The 23362-nt window shown below is 38.9% G+C and overlaps 1 protein-coding gene across 1 annotated transcript in view; it reads right to left on the bottom strand.

The window, feature by feature from the left end:
• LOC111151782 (WD repeat domain 49) overlaps nucleotides 1–22833 on the bottom strand; it is a 129083-nt gene extending 106250 nt beyond the window's left edge. The window contains exons 1-2 of the mRNA XM_022509984.1: nucleotides 22672–22833; nucleotides 2352–2792 (exon numbers count right to left, since the gene is read on the bottom strand). Of these exons, the coding sequence (XP_022365692.1) occupies nucleotides 2352–2792; nucleotides 22672–22833 (603 nt within the window). The remainder of the gene's footprint in view (nucleotides 1–2351; nucleotides 2793–22671) is intronic.
• Nucleotides 22834–23362: the final 529 nt, after the last annotated feature.

The raw sequence follows: 23362 nt of genomic DNA, 5'->3' as shown, positions 1-23362 counted from the left end.
TCTTAAAGTGGGAACAATACCCATCTATGCTGACCTTGAGAAGATTAATAGAGCAGGGCATGTCACCTAGGAAATGAATGATGATAATGATGATGATTCTTTATGTTCAAGGCATTAGAGCATACCATTTCCCACTGAAAAGAACCCAGGTCTTTGGAGAAATGGCTGATTCTGGGTGTGGCAGAATAAATAGGCAAGATGATCCTAGAACATTTTGTCATACCGGAGAGCAAAGAAGTCTTCAAAGACAAATATGGTTGTGTCAGAAAAGACTCAGAACTGCCTTACACCCATCCCAGTGTCCAAAGATGGTACAATGTTAAGGATGGCTTCATCACTCGGTGGACTGAGACAAATCAGATCGTTTAAACTCATGAGTTTCTGCCGACACTGATAACGATAATGACAGTAGTGCCCATTTTCATCCTTAGAGGATTTTGAATGCTGATAAATAAAAGTAAAGAATCAGTCATTTATCCTGCGTTTGATCTATGTCAATTAGTTGGTTAGCCTCTATTTGATCTATATTATAGCTAAATAATTGACAAGGGGATTTTTTATAGAGGTATTTCAGCTTGTAAAGAGGAAATCATGAAACTAGAAAGTCATCATCTTGCAACCCCTAAACAAATTGATAGATGAAGGAATAATCAGTGATAACTGATAACGTCCCAAGAAGAGAGAGAACAGCCATTTTGTGCCTCCTGGCTGAGGAACCCCTATTCCAGAACAAACTACTCTAAAACTGATTAAGTTTTTCGATTTGACTACCAATATACTGGAAATATGGGGAACAAGTGAACAAGTTAAACAACTCTATCTAAATACAGTCCAGAAAATCCAGACTGTGGGAAGCTCTAAAGGACAAACACCTAGTGTCTTTAACAAAAACAGCAAGAGCAAAAACAAAACAATGCAGGATGCCTGGGTGGCTCAGTTGGTTGGGCCGCTGCCTTCAGCTCGGGTCATTATCCCAGAGCCCTGGGATCGAGTCCCACATCGGGCTCCTTGCTCATCAGGGAGCCTGCTTCTCTCTCCGCATCTGCCTGCCACTCTGCCTGCTTGTACATGCTCTCTCTCTCTGACAGATGTATAAATAAAATCTTTAAAAAAAAAAAAAACACAAAACAAAAACAATACAACAATAAAGAAGAGGTGGAGAAAAACATGTAGATCAAAAGAGACCAATCAACAATTCACAATGGTTTGGACCTTATTCAGATGGTGATTCAAACAAACTATCTAACTAGGAATTAACAGATGATCAAAAAATTATAAGACAAGAAGATATGGACATGACTAAATATTTGATGATCGTAAGGAATTATTATAATTGATATTAAATGTGAAAGAACTCTTATGTTTATACTAAAAAGGGAGACTTTTTTTAGTAAGATGAAATATTTACAGATTAAATAATTGCATATCTTGGGTTTCAAAAGTGGGGAGATATAGATGAAACTAGATTGGCTGTGAATTGGAAATTGTTAAGGGTAAATATTGGTTTTTAATACTATTATCTCTGCCTGTTTGTGCATTTAAAAACTTTCATAGGAGGTCTGACATCTGCTTAATACAAAATACTAAGAATATGGATTCTTGTGCTCGCTTCGGCAGCACATATACTAGAATATGGATTCTTTAAGCTGCTTCATCATCCCCTCATAAACTGATTTTTCTTTCAATATGTTATCTGACTTATAGGTAGAGTCATACAAGGATTGTACTTAGTGGACCCTCCCCATCACAATTGAGAAACTGACTAGAACAGTAGTTAAACTCAGATAAGCAATTCCCTGTAATTGTACTGAGTTGTGTCCATGCGTTGTTACAGCCTCTCAGCTCTGCATATAGACCCATGAATCTACTAGAGAGTCAGAAATGTCTTACGAGCCAGCCATGCAGCATGGCCACATTTGGGACGAAGCCAAGAATCTGAGTCACTATCAGCTGTGTCCTTTAAAGGTGCCCAAGAAATCCAGCCAAGTGGGTGCTGGGAAATCCAGCAGTCCACTTGGCTCCACTTACATTCCCTCCAGGTCAGAGGAGAAACACAGCATGGTATTAAAGGTCTCTGTCACTGCCAGTGACAGGAGCCCTGTCCCATCGTATTTTTCCCCTTTTAAAGAAGTAAGTTCAGGGCACCTGAGTGGCTCAGTTGGTTAAGCGTCTGATCCCAGGGTCCTGGGGCTGAGTCCCGCATCAGGGTCCCTGCTCAGCGGGGAGTCTTCTCCCTTTGCCCCTCAGCCCCACTCATGAGCTCTCTCTCTCTCTCTCTCTCTCAAATAAACAAATTTTTTAAAAGAAATCTTAAAAAATAAAGTAGTAAATTCATTTATTAAGATTGGTACCTTGTTTACATTTTCCAAAGAAACCAGACTTGTCACCCACAGGTGTTTAAGCTTGGTGGTATCTGAAGTGATGGGAAGTGTTTCTTGCAGCTTTAAATTCTCTCCCCAGATTCCCAATAAACCTTCCTTACTGATGGTCAGATAACGACTTGAACTTTTTAAGAAAATTACTTTTTGAATGGTGTCCTTGTGTTTCACTGGGAGGAATTCAAGGTCTTTCCACTGGGGAACCACAGTTGCCTTTGCTTGTTCATCTTTCTCATAAAGTGCTAACAGTATAAATGAAGTCAGCTTGTCCCAGTTAATGAAGCCATCTTGGGCCACATCCGCTTTGTCAAAGAGCTCTCCGTATTCTTCCTTTGTGCCCCAACCAACAATCTCTGTCATCCTTTGCATAAACTCTTCTCTGGACATGCAAATGGTTTGACATGGGTCTGAGGGCTAGAAATAGGAATAAAAACAAGACAACCATGAAAACATCCATAAGTACCAGAGCACTGCCCCATCCCCAGATGTGGACCTAATCATCAATTCTTCCAAGACACAAAGACAAATAAACATGTTTTACTTTATAACAGGACTTTATTTAAGTTAATTGGGACCAGAGAGCATATAATTGGCAGGGCTACAATCTGACTTTTTTTTTTTTAATGACTTTATTTATTTATTTGACAGAGAGAGACACCGCAAGAGAGGGAACACAGCAGGGGGAGTAGGAGAGGGAGAGACAGACTCCCTGCTGAGCAGAGAGCCTAATGCGGGGCTCAATTCGAGGACCCTGGAATCATGACCTGAGCCAAAGGCAGACCCTTAACAACTGAACCACCCAGGGGCCCCCAATCTGACATTTTTGATAACAAATATCCTTATAACTGGAAAAGGGAGGCAGGAGGGTCAGAGATTTTGAAATGATGATGGAAACAGCAGTCGGAATAATGTGGCACTTCAGTCCAAGGAGTACAAGCACCTCTGGAAACAGGAAAAGACAAGGAAACAGAGTCTCTGCTAAAGCCTCCAGATGGAAGGCCGTCCTGACAACAGGCGGATTTTAGCCCTATAAAACCCATTTTGGACTTCTGTCCTCCAAAATAAGATACATTTGTGTGTTTGAAGCTACTAAGTTTGTGGTAATTTGCTATAGCATCAGTAGGAAACTAGTATAGTAGTTTACAGATGATGGGTGAACAGAGTTTAGCATGGCCAGTAAAATTATATGACACTGAAACTAATCCGAAAGCACGAAGTCCACTTCCGTAAATACACCATGACAGTGAAACCATATATGATTGAGTTTTGTTATTAGTGGTATTTATGCTCTATAAAGACTTTGCAAATACTTATATTAGTAGATATGGAACTATAGTTGTGAGAGGAAATATAGAGTTATGTTTCTATGAGCCTCTGGTCACAATATTTTCATCATCTGATCAATTCATAAATTTGTTTTGTGGGTTTCCATTGAAAGACACTTAATTTAATATAGTTAATTTACTAATACCAAATTCATGACCAACTGAACAAAGCTTATCTAACACATATATTTTCCCCATGAGGCACATCATAGCCTCTTGCACTTAGGAACACTAAACAGAACTTTACCACCACACTTGGGGGCCATTTTAAACAGTGAAGTCGCCAACGAAAACACAAAATGGGAAAAGAACCTGGCCCTAAGTAGACCACAAATAAGATACTTGTTTGCAGAATGAGAGCTAGAATAAAAAGGCAGAGTATCATGTTGTTTGACATCCCTCTGGAATATGTACATTGAAGTGAAGTCTTTTTCCACTCTGTGCATGTCTGCAAATGACCATGAAAGTATCTCCAGTATTAATTTTTTGGATTATAAATAAATTTTAACAAGTAGGCAAACTCACAAATATAAAAACTGTTCATAATAAGAATATTATATATTTTTTAAGAACGTAGTTATTTATTTGACAGACAGAGATCACAAGTAGGCAGAGAGGCAGGCGGGGAAGGGGGGGAAGCAAGCTCCCCGCTGAGCAGAGAGCCCAATGCAGGGCTTGATCCCAGGACCCTGAGATCATGACCTGAGCCTGAGGCAGAGGCTTAACCCACTGAGCCACCCAGGCGCCCTGAGAATATTATATTTTTAATATTATTATTATCTGAGGGACACCTGGGTGGCTCAGTGGGTTAAGCCTCTGCCTTTGGCTCAGGTCAGGATTGAAACTGCTTCCCCCTCTCGTTCTGCCTGCTGCTCTGCCTACTTGTGATCTCTCTGTCAAATAAGTAAGATCTTAAAAATATATATAATACTCTCAATATGCACAATTTTTGTATTTGTGAGTTTGCCTACTTGCTAAGATTTATTTATAACCCAAAAAATTAATACTGGAGACACTTTCATGGTCTTTTGCAGACTTGAACAGAGTGGAAAAAGATTTCAGCCTCCAGTGTACATATTCATACCTCACAAAAGAAGGTACACAGATATGCACAAAGCCTATGAGAAGAAGCTCCACATCATACGTCACCAGGGAAATGCAAATTAAAGCATCAAGATGTCACTACACACCCTATTAGAATGGTCAAAAATCTGGAACACTGACAAGAGTAAATGCCGACAAGGATCCAGAACAGGAACTCTCATGCGTTGCTGATGGGAATGTAACATCATACAGCCTCTTTGGAAGACAGTTTGGTGGTTTCTTAGAAAACTGATCATATTCTTGTTATCTGACCCAGCAAACATGCTCCTTGGTATTAACCCAAATGAACTGAAAACTTAGGTCTTCAGGGTGTTTATTGCAGCTTTACTCATAATTGCCAATACCTGGAAGCACCCAAGTTGATGTCCTTCAATAGGTGAATGGATGAATAAATAGTGGTACATCAGAGAACAGAATATTCTGTTAAAAAGTGCTAAAAAGAAGGGAGCAACCTCCCTGGTGGTCTAGTGGTTAGGATTCGGCGCTCTCTCATAAAAAGAAGGGAGCTATCAAACCATGAAAAGACCTGGAGGAAACATAAATGCATACTACTAAGTGAAGGAAGCCGATCTGAAAAGGTTGCTTGGTAGGATACCAACTACATGAAATTCTAGAAAAAGCAAAACCATAGAGACAGTAAAACGTTCAATGGTTGCCAGGGGTTGGAGTGGGGAAGATGAATAGGCAGCGCACAGAGGATTTTCAGGGCCGTGAAACCACCCTGTATGATACCATCGTGGTGGATGTCAACATGCATTTGTCCAAACCCCATAGGATGTACAAGACCAAGAATGAGTCCTAATGTAAAATGTGGCCTTTGGGTGATTATGATATGTCAATGTAGGTTCATCAACAGTAACAAACATACCCCTCTGGTGGGGTATGTGGATAAAGGGGGAGGCTGGGCATGCTTCAGGGTAGGGGATATATCGGTAATCTCTCTACTTTCCCCTTAATTCTGTCATGAGTCTAAAACTACTCTAAAAATATAAAGGTTTAATTGAAAAAAAAAAAAAAAAGATGAACCAAGGTATTATGTGTGCAAAAACTAAGTAATCAAGTGTTTAATAGAATTTGGTCTAGGTTTTTAATTAATTGACTTAATTTTCTGAGAAATAATTGGTATCCAGCCCTTTGAACTACTCAGAAGTCCATCATTCTTTTCTTTGTTAAATTATTTTTAGTCCAAAAAGTTTAGAGAGATGGAAATTTTTCAGTGACCCAGATTTCAAGTGTGGAGAAAGAAATCTGATCCTAAAAACACTCCATTTGAGCCAAACTGCAAACTGTTTCTGAACGATAAGTCAATGTTGATTTTTTATTTCAAAACTGTTACATAATGACATCAATGAGCCTCTTATATTTATGTTATTATCTTATATTATGTTTAAAACATTATAAAGTTGAATCTCAGAGTATTTTCTTATGAGTTAGTGAATTTTTTTTCAGGAACAGGAAACTGTTTTGACTGATAAATACCAAAATAAATCTTTTTTATATCCTAGAATATGGAATTGCAAATGGACCATAAACAAAGACAACAAATTTTCTTCCCAAAGTAACATACACAATCAACTGTATAATTTTCTGTGCATTAATAATGCCAATATGCACTGGGAGAAGATTTGAGAAATACTCCCAATTTATGAAGTTTGACAGAAAAGAGCAATTATATAATATACTGGACAGTTCTATTATTGATTGTTCATTGATCTAAGTTTGAAAATAAAACCAATTTTTGCCATACCTTTGGCTAAAATTGAGAAATTTATTTTTATTAAAAATTTCTAATGTGTTTCAAAAAGCATCATGCCTTGATTGGTATGTGTTTTGTGTTTATTAGTTCTATTATATTCCAGGTTTAATAAATTAGTTCAATGTACAATGAAAGTATGTGATCTTTTACACAAACTTAAAAGCACTCATGCATTGAATTTTACCACACAGTTAATGCTCATTTTATCAGTGGTTCCCACTTATGTCCTGGGAAGAGAATTAATTCACTCATTCCATTATATTATGCACATCACACATTGTACCAGGAGGATTGTGTGGTTGTACAGTTAGAGCTCAAAGCCTCAGCCTCAGTTATTAGGCCTCTAAATAGGGATAATGCAAACTAACTGTTAGGGCTGTTATTAGGATTAGCTGATAATTTATGCAAACCACACGGGATAATTTAAGGTGATTATAACACATTTATACTCAATAAATGTTAATTTCCTGTTAACTAGTTTAAAGAATAGGACTCCAGGGGCGCCTGGGTGGCTCAGTGGGTTAAGCCGCTGCCTTCGGCTCGGGTCATGATCTCAGGGTCCTGGGATCGAGTCCCGCATCGGGCTCTCTGCTTGGCAGGGAGCCTGCTTCCCTCTCTCTCTCTCTCTGCCTGCCTCTCTGTCTACTTGTGATCTCTCTCTGTCAAATAAATAAATAAAATCTTTAAAAAAAAAAAAAAAAAGAATAGGACTCCATATACAATGTCATCATTTAGCAATGACCCTTCTCTAAGGATTTAGCTAAATTCATTTGTTGATGCGAGTGTGTGTGTGTGTGTGTGTGTGTGTGTGTGTGTGTAAGGAAGTGTACATAATTACTAATTTTAGTTCATTGATCCTATATATCAAGGGTGGCTAGCTCCTAAGTAGATGCTTCTAAGGGACGTCTCAGTGGGTCCAAAGAATATGGGAAGGAGACTGCAAACAGGATCACGTGAAACTCTGGGTTTTGCTGACCATTGCTGTCATGGCAGCAGATACTAGTTTCGGGCTTCATATGAAATATCAGTTGTGCACATGGTTTCAGTGGCTCTTCCTCAGATAGGAAATGGTTCTAAGTGAGCCCAGCAAAAATAAAGTTTATCTACATGTTTCCAGAAACAAAAATTCTTTCATCCAGGCAAGACCAACATTTTGTCACTGTGAGCCACTTTTTTAAAAATAAGATTTTAATTCTTTATTTATTTGAGAGAGAGAGAGAACATGAGTGTGGGGGGTCCAGAGGGAAAACCAGGCTCCCCACTGAGCAAGAAGCCTGTCACGGGGCTCAATCCCAGGATGTTGGGATCACGACCTGAGCCGAAGGCAGACGCTTAACTGACTGAGCCACCCAGGTGCCCCTGTAAGCCACTTCTCCTACTTTATGAATTTTAGGTGAGCCAGAGGTTCTATTTCCACAGGAAGAAAGATAAGACAGTCCCTCGATCTAAAAACGAGCTTGCATATACTATGATTTAGTTGAGATAAACTCTCGACCTGTATTAGATTCAGTACTGAATGCCAAAAGAACTTCTCTTTGAACCATCTTTAGAAAAAAAAAATACATGTATATATAAGTATACATATATATCTAAATTAATACCAATTTAGTTAACATCTATATTATGCTTGAATTTGCTACATAATATTTGCGTGACCATAAGTCAGTGATAACAATTCTCAGAGTTTATATTAGGGTCTAATAAGATAATCTAGATGTAAGGCTATCTTTACATTAAACAATTTTATTCCAACTTTAAGTTGTTGTTGAAGTCACGTCCACAGCAAGCTAGATTCACAAGCCTACATTTAGTATAGCTAGGGAAATACTAAGAATTTAGGAAATTTGATTTCATTATAAAACATAAGCGTAAAATAATTAATTCTTGGTCCCTTCAATTGAAATTTTAATTGGACTTTAATAAGAAGTATGGCTTTAATATCACCTTCTTCCCATAGACAATTTGTTCCAATTTGAATGTAGACTTTCCAAACAAAAACTCCTAACTGTTTGAAAGTATACCTTTTCACTTCTATTAGTCAAGATTCTCTGGTCTTTTGGAGTAAAAATTAGTAACCCAGCATCTCTTAGAGCTTCTTTTATAATAAAAATGAACAATGTATTATCTAATAGAAAATATATTCTCATGCAGCCCTTATAAGACGATGTTTGCATGTTTATTTTGCTATGTCTATTTAACTACTGAGCATTATAATAAACCAGCATTGTTTCCAATTGTTCTTGCAAAAAAGCTAATACACTCAGAAAATCTGGTTGATTCTCTCACTGGACACAACTTTAGACATTTAGAAAATCTTCCTGTCTTCCTGAAAACCTTTCAAAGAATATTCTAAAAATCCTTTCCTTTTGCCTAGAAAGCATTTTCTGGAGATATAGTCAGTTCTCATGAGCTATCTTAAAAAAAAAAAAAAAACTCCCCCCCCCCCCAAAAAAAACCATGGACTCTGTACAACTCCCTTCAGCCTTTGAGATTTGTAAGATTTAGATTTCACTGTACCTTCTGTGAAAACTAAGCACTAAACCTGAGTGCAAACTTCCAAAAATATACCCTTTGTAAGAAACTTGACAGCCTTTTTTAAAATTGAGATCATGTACTTTCAAATAGCAAAGCATAAGTATGTCAACACACTTTTAAAATTTCATTTCACACAAAATAATTCATATCAATTTATTAAAGAAAATACAAAATATAAATAAGGCAAAAATTTAGAATCCTCCATAATGCCATCAACATGTCAGATTTTTTTTTTCTGGGCAGAAAGATAAATAACTGTGTATTATTCTTCAAATGGTGTCATGATATACATATCTCTGTATATTGCATTTTCCACTTTATATCAAACTGTGAAAGTGTGCCTTATACAATATATATTGGTCTTTACCGTCATTTTTAATGGCTGTACAATATTCTATGGAGAAAACATGCAATTTATGGCCCCATTATTAAAAATTTCAATTGTTCCCAAAGCTTTGCTGTTTTATATAAATAGCCCTGCAAAGAACATTCCAATATATACATCTTTGGTCCCTTGTCCAATTATTTCCTGAGGGAAATTCCCTAGAAACAGAAATTGCTGAGTCAGAATTTAAACATTCTTAAGCTTTTGATATATCTTACCAAATCTTCTTCCAAAGGGTTGAACAAATTTACATTTCCATTAACAAAGTATGAGACTGCTAATACACAAAACCCTCACTGAGCTCACTCATCTTAAGACTCACCAATTGGTTGCTAAAAAATAATTCTAGTAAGCCTAAACATTTACATACTTGCTGGGAAAATGAAGCAATACATTCTCAGAGCCAACATTTAATCCTTTTAAATTCTGCCAACTTTTAGGAATGTTGTTTATATTTGTTTTTTCCTTAATTTTTTTCCTATAGAAGTATTTTATAATGAAATGAGGAAAGAAAGTTTTTCTCCTTTTTTCCCTACTCTGTGAATAAGGACTTGCCCGAGACAAGACTACAAGTCCCAGTTAGAAACTACGGAGAGACAACAATCCAATTTGCTGAGAAAATCTAGGGATTTTCTCCCATGCCAAAGCTAGCACTAGGTTAACATATCACTGACACAGAGTTCACTGCCCTCATTCACTCCTGATGAGTATGAGCTTCCAGATTCTGAAAATTAATGTCAAATAGAACCACTTACAGGGATACTTTCACCAGTCCATGTATCTCCCCATCCATCCACCCACCCACTGATCTATTCATAATAAAAATATATTGAGCTTATACACATCACAAGGTAGAATGGGGTAGGTTTATTTATTCATTCACTCAACAAATATTTATTAAGTAACTGCTCCATGCCACACACTATTTTAAGCACTTAGCATCCAAGGTCTGTGCTCTTCAAATACACTTCAGTAGAGAGCCTCAGTGTGCTGGTCACAATGAATGCACATGGTTTTGGGTTACCATAAGTGATAGGAACACAAAAATCACGCTAATTATTCTCTTCCCTAATTTCAAACAATTTAGCATATATGCATGTCAAAAGCATTCCATAAACAGATATCTTTCATGGACCAGAAACCTTTCCTTAGTTTGAAAGCTTTTTATTTTTTTCTTTCCTATCATTAGAATTCTGCAATGTCTTTTTTTCTCTACATGAAAAATAGTTTCTAATAGAGTTTCAGAATCTTGTTTTCCCTAGGACCTGCTACTTTTATCAAGCATTTCACCCAAAATAATATTTCTTCTGTCAAATATTTGGCATGATTTTTGGGTAATGTTCCATGACGGCTGAATGAGTACACACTATCAAAATGCACCCTTTCCCCCATCTCTCTAATTAAATTTAAAATTAACATGCTGCTTTCTCATGCTTCGTTCTGTTACGCCTGCCTCAACTTCCCTTGGTTCCGAAGCCTATAGGTTATGAATATGTATTAGCGTTTGCTGTCAAACCCTGTGAACATCTTCTGGAGCAGAAGATTAGATATGCTATTTCAAAACAGATGCATCAGTTTAAATCATCCCCTGCAATGTTCACCTACCAGTGAACTTTCATGAGAGACTGAACAACAGAACAGCAGACACTACTCTGCCAGCCACGGTTCATATAGCCTTTTTTTTTCTTGCCTCAATGAATTTTAGTCAGTTTTAATTTTCATTTACAGTAGGATATCAACGATTCATGAGCTCATCAGTCTAAATGGAGTTAAAATTTCATGACTAACAAAGACACAGGCAAATGGATGCCTGAAAGCACCAAACTACTTCTGCCCAATCAAACTTTGCACTTTATATCCTTTTTCTAGAAAACTCATCTCCCTTCGGGTGCCTGGGTGGCTCCAGTGGTTGGGGATCTGCCTTTAGCTCAGGCTGTGACCTCAGGGTCCTAGGATCGAGCCCTATGTCTGGCTTCCTGCTCAGCAGGGAGTCTGCTTCTCTCTCTCCCTCTGCTCCTCCCCCTGCTCGTTCTCTCTCTCACTCTCTCTCTCAAATAAATAAATAAAAACTTAAAAAAAAAAGAAAGAAAGAAAGAAAGAGGAAAAGAAAACTAATCTCCCAACCGACATTTACCTGACGGAGTGATGCCCTTCCCACAGATGGCAGCTTGGATGTTACTTCCTCCAGGAAGCCTTCCAGGAGGCTCCTCCCCAATATAGCAATGTGTTCCCCCAACACTGTTCGTTTCCTCAGAGCACTAAGTAGTTAACAGAATAACTGTGAGTTCACGCCTTAGCTTACCCTTCCGTGAGGGAAGGTCTGAGTCGAAGTGGTTTTCAACCACCTCGGGATAGATATCAATAAGTGCCTGTTGTTAGAATGAGGAAATGAATGAATGAGCATATTTCTAATATGCTCTTCCATGTTGCAGAAGAGATGCTCATCTGTTTTACTAATAACTTCAAGTTTGAGAAAGAGGCCAGAGTAATGAACAATGGTCAAGTTATAGAATGATACTGTATAAAATGTGGGAAAATCAGAAAGAAGTCTAAGTTTAAGGTTATTTCTAGGTTTAAGGGGACAAGAATGGGTATCAGACCACTCTGAGCAATGTACTGGCTCTGCCCAAACTCAAATGGAAATGGACAAATCCCTTCATTTAGATTTTTGTTTCCTTGCCTGTAAAATGAAGGCAATAAATTAGGTCTCTATGGTCTCTCTCTTCTTAACACTAAAACTCAGTGAAAGGAAGTTGATGAAGAAGCACTACTTAGTAGATAATCAAAGTATTTATAAAAAGCATCACTTTTTAATTCAGCATTATTTAAATTCAGCATTGTTAAACACACGTTTAGAGCCGTACCACAGAATTTGTAGGTTATTAAGATATACTGACATTTTAATGACATTTACCTTTGGACTGAATTATGGTATAGATAAGGTGCCCACAAAGCCATTTGCTCTGCCTTACCCAGCTACAAGCACTGTTCTATTTTTCCATAATTGAGACCTCGATACACACAAATACACACATTTTTCATTTTAGAATATGATTATGCACTGTTTTGCAATTTTCTTTTTTTTCACTGAACAGTAAATCTTAACAATTTTATATGCTTTATTCTTTTTAATAGCTGAGTAGTAGGCACATGCTATAATCTATTTGTTCACTTATTGACAAATATTTGGGCTGTTTTAAATAATCCATTTTACTGAGAATATTACAATGAATATTCCTTTATTTTTAAAGATTTTATTTATTTATTTGACAGAGACAGATATCACAAGTAGGTGGAGAGGCAGGCAAAGAGAGAGAGAGGAGGAAGCAGGCTCCCCGCTGAGCAGAGAGCCTGATGTGGGGCTCGATCCCACAACCCTGGGATCATGACCTAAGCCGAAGGCAGAGGCTTTAACCCACTGAGCCACACAGGCACCCCACAATGAATATTCTTATACTTATTTTTTTTCTGCACATGTCATTACTTAGGATAGCATATCAAATTGGAATTGCTCCTTCAAAAAGGAAACACTTGATACATTTTATATTTGGTATATTCTGGAAAATTGCCTACCAAAAAAGCTTTGAAAATTCACAGACTCAGTAACAGTACCCATTTCCTGGATTCTTTGCCAATAGTATAGATTAATACTCTTTTTAATCTTGCCAAGCTGATGAATAAAAAGTGAGGTCTTCTTTTTTTATTAGAGTTTCAAATCAAATTCCTGATAAGTTTGAGGATCTACTCACATGATTAGCAGTCATTTGTGTGGCATTTTTCCTTAAATGCATAAAATATGATAAAATATGTAAACATGATCTATCTAGAATAGAACTCAATGTGATATGTGTATGTGCATTAATGGGTAGAAATGAATGAAAATGCACTGGAAAGGTGCGACATGAGGGCAGTTACCAGAACAACTGTAAAGGGGACTTTGATGTGTGATTCGATTTTTTTTACAATGAGAGTAGTGTATTCCTTCTAACCTTGCTTTGCTTTACTAACAAAGGGACTGTTGGATAAACAGGAATCATAAAGATGAGTGAAATTGTATTTCATTGGCTATAATCTCATTTTCTTTCCTGTCTGTTTCCAAGAAATAACCCTGCTTCTTTATTTATTGTATCCACTCCACTTGTTTCTCTACCCCCTTGAAAAATTTCCCTGAGCCCATTCTTAGACACTCTGCTCTCTCCTCCAGACAGCTCAGCTGCATCCATGGTTCTCCACCCTCTGGCATCCATGGTTCTCATCTGACTTCCCTCTGATTGCCTGACCCTTCTACGTGCCTTTAAACAAATAACAGCCTTGTCCTTAGGGCATCTGCAATGAGAACAACAAAAAGAAGATGGAAAAAGCTACAATAAAAGTGAAAAGAAACCTGTTAAGGTGCTAATTTAGTGTAGGTCGTGAAAGAAGACCTTCTTGAGAGAATGGTATTGAAATATGACGTCGGAGTTTGCTGGGAAATTGTGGGGGAGAGGACAGGAATATTCCATGCTGAGCACAGCACTTGACTAAGTCCTATGACAGAACTACTGTTAAATCATTCAAGTAACTAAATATGACCATCATGACTTAAATAATTTGGATAAAGTTCCAGTGCTGGATAATTTTGTGACTAATGGTTGGAACCATAAATCCAGACCCAACACCTGTGGGGAGGTGGGACCAGATTGCATGAGGAGGTACAAATTCCCCTGAAAGGAATAGGTGTTATATATTCTTGACAGTACTAGGGGAAAAGGTAGAAAAATAAGTTTCAGACGAGAGTGAAGGAAAATATTTTTCTGTGTGTCTAGGGCCAAGAATTGATGTGGCCTCCAGGCCCTAAGGTCTGGCACGTGTACAGAAAGAGTAACCCCTTGACCATATAAATGTGGTCAGAAATGAGGAAATGGAACAAGTTAGTAGGATGCCATGAAAAGGGTCCAAACAAAACAGCATTGTCCAACAGGACTTTCTGCAGTGATGAAAATGTTCTATAATCCTAATGATCCAATAGGATAGCGACTAACCACATGTGGCTACTAAGTACTTTAAAAGCGGCTGGTGCCTGTGAGCGATGGAATCTTTTATTTTATGGAATTCTTATTTTGTTTCACTTTACTTTAAAAAACCGCATGTGGTGGTTCTTCTAAAGAATTACATGTCTCATTCGGTGAAGCGTGTGATTCTTGATTTCGGCTCAGGTCATGATCTCAGTGTTGAGAGACTGAGTCCCGTGCTAGCCTCTGCACTCAGTGCAGGGTCTGCTTGAGATTTTTTTCCCCCGCTTCTCTTCCTGCTACTCTCTCTCTCTCAAATAAATAATTTTTAAAAATTAGATAAACAAATAAATAACCATCTGTGGTTCATGGTTACCATATTGGTCAATGCAGGCCTGGTGTCAGAAGTGTTGAGAGAATTAGGGAAGACTGTGTGCACACATGGAAGGCAGAGGAATAGAGAGGAAAAGGGTGTCCTTGGTAGTCCTCAGCAGAGAATGTTGGTGTCCAGAGAGTCAAGATTTAATAAAGGTCACATCTATGAAACGGTGGGACATGATGAGGGAGAAAAAGACCCTGAGAGACTTGTGGAGGTATGAAGCCAAAGCCTTGGGGAAATGTTGGCAGTCACCAAGGGACAATCTGGAGGCTTCTTATTTCTAACAATGATGCTGGTGGAGTCTTGTGTTATCGTCGAGTGTGCTATACTTGGTAACAAATGACAAGTGTGCGGTCAAAATGGCACAAATTGCAGTTCTTTAGTTGTCTGTTTTCTTCATGTTTCTTTTTTTTAGTTCTCAGGAAATTTGAAAGAGTAGGTCGTGCCCTTGGTCTACAGGTCTGGCAAAGTTAATGCTCTACAAATGAATAGAATCAGACATTCTGCTGTCTTTCCCTCACCTTTACAAGTTTTTTAGTTGCTTTCTCTGCTCCAGTCCCTGCCAAAGCTCAAGGTTAAAATATTTGTTCACCTAAAGCACTCTTCATCACCCTTTCTGATCCCGATCAATTTTCATAAGCACCTGCTCCAAAAAGCACACCGAGAAACTGGAAGGGGCATAAAGCTGTTAGAACTTGTCACGAAATTCAACACAAAGTCAGCAGTGTTCAAGAAAAGCAATTTTTCATGTGTGTTGACACATAACTTCCCTTGCTTGTGTTTTAGAGATGACATTGTTTGCTAACCTCAACCATGAATGCTAGCAAGTCAGACAAAACCTCCAAAGAATCCCTATCATTTCCGATTGTGCCAGCCGCCGTGGTATTGGATTTGCTTCATGCTATCACCTTCATTCTAGGGGAGGGGAGGAAGGGGACATGCAGAGCTTTGCTGATTTTCTGCTGCCATCAAAAATGGGTTTTTCGATTCCACTAAGAGAGTTGGGGTGAGACATGCTCTGACCTGCTGCTGCCTTTGTTTAGAGGGCCATGAATTGACTGAGACTGCTGAATGCACAAGGTACTATATAATAGAGTTATAGATGAAGCTCTACCTGTTTACCTTCTCATAAGCCTCCACTGAGAAGCCTTTAGAATGGAAAAGATAATTAAAAAAGCAATAGATTATTCCTATCTTTTCTTTTTTTTTTTTCTTTCACCTTTTCTCTGCATTGATTTATTGTAGGAGCTGTTGATTATTTGCTGATTGCACGTTAATTCCAAGTTACCAGGGCAGAGCGCCTGTGTGCTATCCACGTAACAGGCTTCTTTTGTTAATGAAGTCCTTATCCTATTGGATTCCTGTTCCTTAAAGCATTCCTTAAACATTTCAAAGAGAGGTTGCCTTGCGGCCAGTGGGAGTGATGCCACACAATGGGCTGGAAAGATGACAATCCATCCCTGGGCCCTGGCTCTGCCCCAAGGAGTAATTCAATTAAATATGTGTGAGCTTCATTCTCCTTGTGTGTAACTGGAAAATAAAAATGTCTACCCCGCCTACATTCCAGGCTGGTGAGAGGATCAAATAGCAGGATACCTACAGAAGGGCTTTGTAAAATCTTACCACACTTGAAAGATAATAAATTTGTATTCATCATTTTTACCTCTACTCATTTCTAGAAAGTTTTAGTTCAGCTACAATGAAGGAACAGAGGCAGCTGAACCATTAAAGCAAAGATAAAAGAACACGAGTCATATAATAAAAACAGCAGATAATTGTTTCAGGAAAATCTATGTTAAGAATAGTGGTATCAATTGAAAACTAAATTTAAATCTTCTGGCAATTAAGGCAAAACACAAAACACTGGGGTGCCTGGGTGGCTCAGTTGGTTAAGCGACTGCCTTCAGTTTAGGTCATGATCCCAGAGTCCCGGGATAGAGCCCCACATCAGGCTCCCAGCTCCTCAGGGAGCCTGCTTCTCCCTCTGACTTTCTCCTTTCTCATGGTCTCTCTCTCTCTCTCTCAGATATATAAATAAAGTCTCTTAAAAACACACACACAAGGGGTGCCTGGGTGGCTCAGTGGGTTAAAGCCTCTGCCTTCAGCTCAGGTCATGATCCCAGGTTCCTGGAATCGAGCCCCACATCGGGCTCTCTGCTCAGCGGGAAGCCTGCTTCCTCCTCTCTCTCTGCCTGCCTCTCTGCCTACTTGTGATCTCTGTCTGTCAAGTAAATGAATAAAATCTTAAAAAAAAAAAAAACGGGGCGCCTGGGTGGCTCAGTGGGTTAAAGCCTCTGCCTTTGGCTCAGGTCATGATCCCAGAGTCCTGGGATCGAGCCCCGCATGGGGCTCTCTGCTCAGCAGGGAGCCTGCTTCCTCCTCTCTCTCTCTGCCTGCCTCCCTGCCTACTTGTGGTCTCTGTCTGTCAAATAAATAAATAAAATCTTTAAAAAAAAAAATACACACTCAAAACATTGTTAGGCACATGACTCTCCTTCATCTATGAAATGAAATATGTTGGTTTATTAGGCAAGACAGAACTTGTCCTACCATTAAATGCTAAGGATCGTGAATGAGACTGTTTTCTGGGCAGACACCTGTGCACACTTTCAGTTGCCCTGGCAGTCAGAATGCGAGCCAGGCGCATGACAACTTTCCCCACGTGCTCCTTCATGCTCTCCTTCCTGATACTAGCTTGATTCATGACAATCATAGAAGGTGGAAGAGGGAAGGACCCTGGGCACCTGAATCCTTACTTGGAGCTGCCCACCAATTAAAAATATCTACTTTCTACATTATATGAGCAAGAAATAAACCTCTATCATGTATGAGCTATTTTTTTTTTACACAGTTTGCACACCTGATAAAAATAAAGATTTTCTAATTTGGGACTTTATTGGCTAATATATAGAGTTTTTAACTATTAGTTTTACCTTTAAAAATTTTTTTTTAATTTTTTTTTAAGATTTTATTTATTTATTTGACAGAAAGAGAGATCACAAGTAGGCAGAGAGGCAGTCAGAGAGAGAGGAGGAAGCAGGCTCCCCGCTGAGCAGAGAGCCCGATGCGGGCCTCGATCCCAGGACCCTGGGACCATGACCTGAGCCGAAGGCAGAGGCTTTAACCCACTGAGCCACCCAGGTGCCCTACCTTTAAAATTTTTAAATGATCTTTATGGGCTGTGTCATATTTTATCAGAGGCAAGCAAAATCTAATGGTTCTAAGGGAATAAAACAAAGATGGGAGATTTTATTTGTATTGGGATGTTAATGCCTAGAACAGAAAAGAAAGAAGAGACAAGAATACTTCTGCAACACAAGACATGTCCAGGAAGGCCTGTCTGTTTAGGGACCTTATTAGTGAAGATACAATGAGCATTGAGAAAGCTGAGATAAGGCTAGTGCCTTAATGCACTGAGAGGAATCCGGACAGTTTAGAAAGAAAGACAAATAAATTAGGGAAAGGAAGGGAATAGCTAAATCCAATTTTCCATATTCCCTTAGAGCCTGCGCTGCCTGGCAGGATCTCAGAACCCTTAGCTTTTTGAGCAAGGAAGTGTCATTCATGGGCTCTGCTATGGAATCTGTCTATAGGCAGATTCTTGGGAATTTTATAAAGACAATCAAACATGAGGATATCATAAACTGTGGATTTAATCGTTTTATTACATCTCAAGCACAATTTTCAGAACTACAGAATTGCCTCCTGAACTTCTCTAGGCTTTTCAGACTAAGTTAGCTTAAGTGCGTTGTGCAGATTCCATTCACTCCCACGACAGGTTTGTTCTGAGAACTTCCCTAAACTTTGCTGGGGACTTCCAGTTTGGACTTTTGCTCTGCCTCTCTCAATGTTTTGGACCTTCCTATTTTGAGCATAAATAGCTCCCCTTTTGCATGTGATTTAAATTTCATTTCTAGCTATTTAAGCTAAAGATTTAGTAGGGCTTGGGCAAATGGCAGCATGGAGTAGACAGGTAGGACCAGTCCCAGGCTCTGGACCCAACCTTGGCCAGAAAGATTTTTTTAGGAGATGATAGGCAGACACAGTTGCTGTTGAAAATAGGTCAGGACCCAATCCAGTAAGTGTAATGGTGTAGACATCTATAGTCCCAGGTCAAACAGGCAGCAAGCCATCCAGGACCAAAGAACAGAAAGTCCTGTCATGCACAGGTCAACAATGGAGAATTCAAGAAAAGAAATGCTCAGAAACCTACATAGCCAGACTCTCAGAAGAAACTCAATATATAATAGGTCCCAATGGGGTCTTTCCAAAATTCCATTTCCCTCGGGCCAGAATTTCTACCTATAAGCATTCTTCTAACATCATCAAACCACAACCATCTTTCTTTACATGATAGCTAGTTTTTGAAGTATCTAAGAAAATGTAAAATATGGTTGACATCAAAATAATATGAATGTCCAGAGACCATGTCATTTCTGTATGCATTGCAAGTGCGACAGGAAAGTTTGAGTAACAACCATTTTACAATTCTAAGAATAATACAAGTTTCATTGCCTTCAAGTTGATATATGGCTTTCTGGACACCATCAATTGAAAGAAAATGAAATCCACAAATTACTTTTCTGGTACTTCTATCCAGGTAATTTCTTTGTTCCAAAGATAAGGATTAATTTAAAACAAAGATGTAAAAATTAAAAAATTAAAAAACAAAGATGAGGATGAACACATCAATTAAAAGCTTTTGAATGCTAATAAAATAAGAAGTAGGAGACAGAAAAATGAACCCTTTGTACTTTTCTAAGTGAATTTGTCTTTGCAACTCATTGCTTCCACTTCCTCACACACCTAAAAGGAATGCAGAAGCACAGATGTGTTATTCAAAGTTTAATTTCTTTTAGGAAATGTGTGAGTTAGAATCAAGAGAATGTTAGAGGCCTAGTGGTTTAACCTCTACTCACTGAATATATAATACCTATGCTAACTGAGCACTTTCTCTGTGTCAAGCATTCTTCCAAGTATTTTCCAGGTACTATCTTTACCACAAAGTCATTATTCCTACATTAGAAATAAAGGAAACTGAGGCCCAAAAAGCTTGAGTGATTTGCACATAGACACATTGTAAGAGGCAAAACTGGGATTTAAATCCAAGAAATCTGATTTCTAGAGCTTAAACAGTAAGTGATTCTGAGTCATATATACCATCCTAAGATAAAGGTAAGCATTCCTTGCTTTCTTCCTTAATGTTACCACTAAGATTTATAGCTATGTGTATTTCATTTGGAAACATATGTGAAACATTCAGTACACAATTCAAAGACCCAACTTCCCATTTTTCAATTAAGGATATGGACCTTATCTGACAATTCTTCAGCCCCAAATAAGCAATCCGGGTACCAAAAACAAGATAAGAGATAAAGGGATCAAGTGCCAGAATCTAGACATTTCCAAGAGCTTGTCTTTAGCGATCGGAGTACAGATCACTGCCTTTAGAGTCTGTGTTGCAGGACAGCATCTGAGGGCGATTTTTCCAACAATCTACACCTGTGCCTGTGGGCCTGGCGCTCATGACAGATGGACTGAACTCCACTGAAAACATCTCGTGTATCATTCTTCTCTAGGCCTCCATGCTGGGCTTGGAAATCATACTGTCTCAAGGGCCTTTTAGTCCTGGTCACACATTTGCCATTAGATCATTCTATTCTGTGTCGGTTGAGTCTCTTAAAAACATGGACAGACTTCATTTTCTCTGCAAAGTATGTCTGCAAAGCTCAATGCCTTTTTTAAGACTGTCACTAGATTTTCTAGGCTCACGCAAGTTCCAAATTGCAATCTATTCTCCCACTGTAATACCTGCTTTTCCAACTGGTAATTTCAAAATAAGTGATCCAGTCTTCGAAACATTTAAAGTAAACAACAACAATAACAACAACAAGCCCCCCCAAAAAACAAAAAAAAAACCCAACTCAGATTGATTATCCCGTCTCATTGGGTTCATTCCAGGTTGATCAGTGATTTGAAGAGAACATCCACCTCCACCTTCCATAGCAGTTTCACTCTATAACATATCGACTTTTTAATGTCGACTCTCCTAATGGGCCCTAGAATTCAGACTCTTTGCATTCTTAGCAGAACAAACCGCCACATTTCTGTTCATTCCAGAGTCAAAGCTGTCATAGTCTGCTGTTACTCTGAATGTCCTCAAGCTGTCAAAATGTTTGCTGTGTCTATCAAAATATGCCAAATTCATTTGGGGCATTGGACATGAGCAGCACCAAAATTTCACAGACAAATGGGGTTGGATGAATAGCAGATATAGGACAATTAAAATGAGAAAAGTGTAAGGCAGAGCATGTCTTTGCTACTAAATATGACAGATTACATTATAAAGAAGTGATTGATATAAGTGGGATATTAATTTAACATTACAGGTAAAATCTAATTTGTGGGGCCTGGGTGGCTCAGTGGGTTAAAGCGTCTGCCTTCGGCTCAGGTCATGATCTCAGGGTCCTGGGGTCGAGCCCCGCATCGGGCTCTCTGCTTAGCAGGAAGCCTGCTTCGTCCTCTCTCTGCCTGCCTCTCTGTCTACTTGTGATCTCTCCCTGTCAAATAAATAAATAAAATCTTTAAAAAAAAAAAATCTAATTTGTTATGCAGAACAGGACATGGCCGACTTTTTCAGTAGTTAGCAACTTTTTCAGGGAGAGATAAAGATTAAAATTTATGCCAATAACGGACCAATATAATTGTTCCATCTCATCATGCTTTATTAATTTCAAGGTGGTATTCCAAAATATTGAATGTCTGTTTCAGATTAATATGGATACTCCCAAGCACCCCCCTGAGGATCTTATGAAGAAGTCCTGAGAACATATTTTAGCAAACATAATGAAGTAGAAAGAATGGAGGCTCATGTCCACCCAAATTCCGCAGCACGAAGGAGCACTTCTTCCTATTCGCGTGAGAAACTAAAAATCATTTCGATGTATGCTGTTCACTATGCATAGCTGCAGAATTCCAAATTAATTAAGATACAGAGAAGGGAGATTTTCATGTAGAGTTAAAATTCCTAAGGCCTGTTTTACAGAGAGAATTAAAAGGATAACTTTAAACTTTGTTTTGATGGGCATTGCCCCAATATTTGCCCAAAAAAGTGGGAGACTGGTCCCTAGCATGGGATCTTGAGCCAATGAACTGCCAAAATTAGTTCTGAAAAGGAGCTGAGTCACTAGGAGTGAAGCCCGGGAGAATGTTTGCAACCTGCCTATTTGCATTTCCAGAGTTCTCTTTGGATGCTCTGTGTAAGAACAGTTGTCCTCGAAGTCACCTGGGAGATCCGGTGTTCCCCACTCACAGCCATTACTTCCAGGTTTCCAAAACCATCGTGATCACTAAGAAAACTTTTGTCCAAGAAAGAATCCTTCCTTGATGGCAATGATATTTGACAACAGTGACTGCAAACTAAATCATATTATTTGGCCCAAAGAACTGAAGTTACTCTGTTAACTAGAGGTACTCCGGTGTTAAATGTAAACCTGACTGATTCTTTTCAATTCCCTCTTTGAACCATTGAATAAATCAACAATTTTAAGAGAAAAACCTGTTCACCCCAGTCTTCATAAACAATTGAAACTGTCCAGTAGGGCCACCTGGGTGGGTGGGTCGGTTAAGCGGCTGCCTTTGGCTCAGGTCATGAATTCAGGGTTCTGGGATCAAGCCCCACATTCTGGCTTGGGTGGAGAGCCTGCTTCTCCCTCTCCCCCTGCCTGCTGCCCCCCTACTTGAGCTCTCTATCACTCGGTCAAATGAATAAATAAAATCTTAAAAACAAACTCTCCAGTAAAGAAGATTAAGGCTTACCTCAAAGGCACTCTGTATTTTGCTAAAGTCGTCCACACTGAGCTGGTTTTCAAGCAGAGAGGGGCAGGGGTCTTCATCTGTGCGGGCCCCTCCTGCTCTTCCTGGGCTCTCTGACCCAGGCTGAGGCCCCTTGTTCAACTCAAGTGCATTCTGGTAACTCATAATGGCTTGGCCTCTTTTCAGCTGCCTTCAACTACTTGGACACTTTTTTTCCCCTTCAACAAGTGCCTTTGAAAAGAAACCCAATTTAGCAACATAATTTCAAAATGAAAGCACATTTCAAGGCCCACAATGAAGAGACAAAATGTTCAAGCCCAGAGGTAAGGAATAAAAGCCCTCAACCCCCACTCTTTTTTAATTCCACAGTTTACTTTCCAAATCTACAGCCAAATCTTTTTAAAACCCCCCCTCCTAAGATTCTGCTTAATCTGGCTTCATTGAAAATGCGTAAATCTTCCCCCATGTTTATACCAAATGACACGGAACACAGCTTCTAAATCTCATTTCAAATGCATTAGAAAAGCAACTTCTCCAAAATCTCTTTGGCTAACCTTGCTTCTGTTAACATCTTGGGGTTTTAAACTCCATTTTCTTGTATGACGCAGGTGCAAGGTTTCTGTCCTGGTGAAGGGCTTGCCTCTAAGGCCATCGTCACAGCAACGTGGAATCGTTTTCATCTGTTCCTGCTGCC

This window comes from Enhydra lutris, unplaced genomic scaffold (genome assembly GCF_002288905.1).
Source record: "Enhydra lutris kenyoni isolate GAN:26980312 unplaced genomic scaffold, ASM228890v2 scaffoldscaffold2, whole genome shotgun sequence".
NCBI lineage: Eukaryota > Metazoa > Chordata > Mammalia > Carnivora > Mustelidae > Enhydra > Enhydra lutris.
Note: the sequence above shows the minus strand (reverse complement) of the source record. Positions and strands in the feature narration are given on the sequence as shown.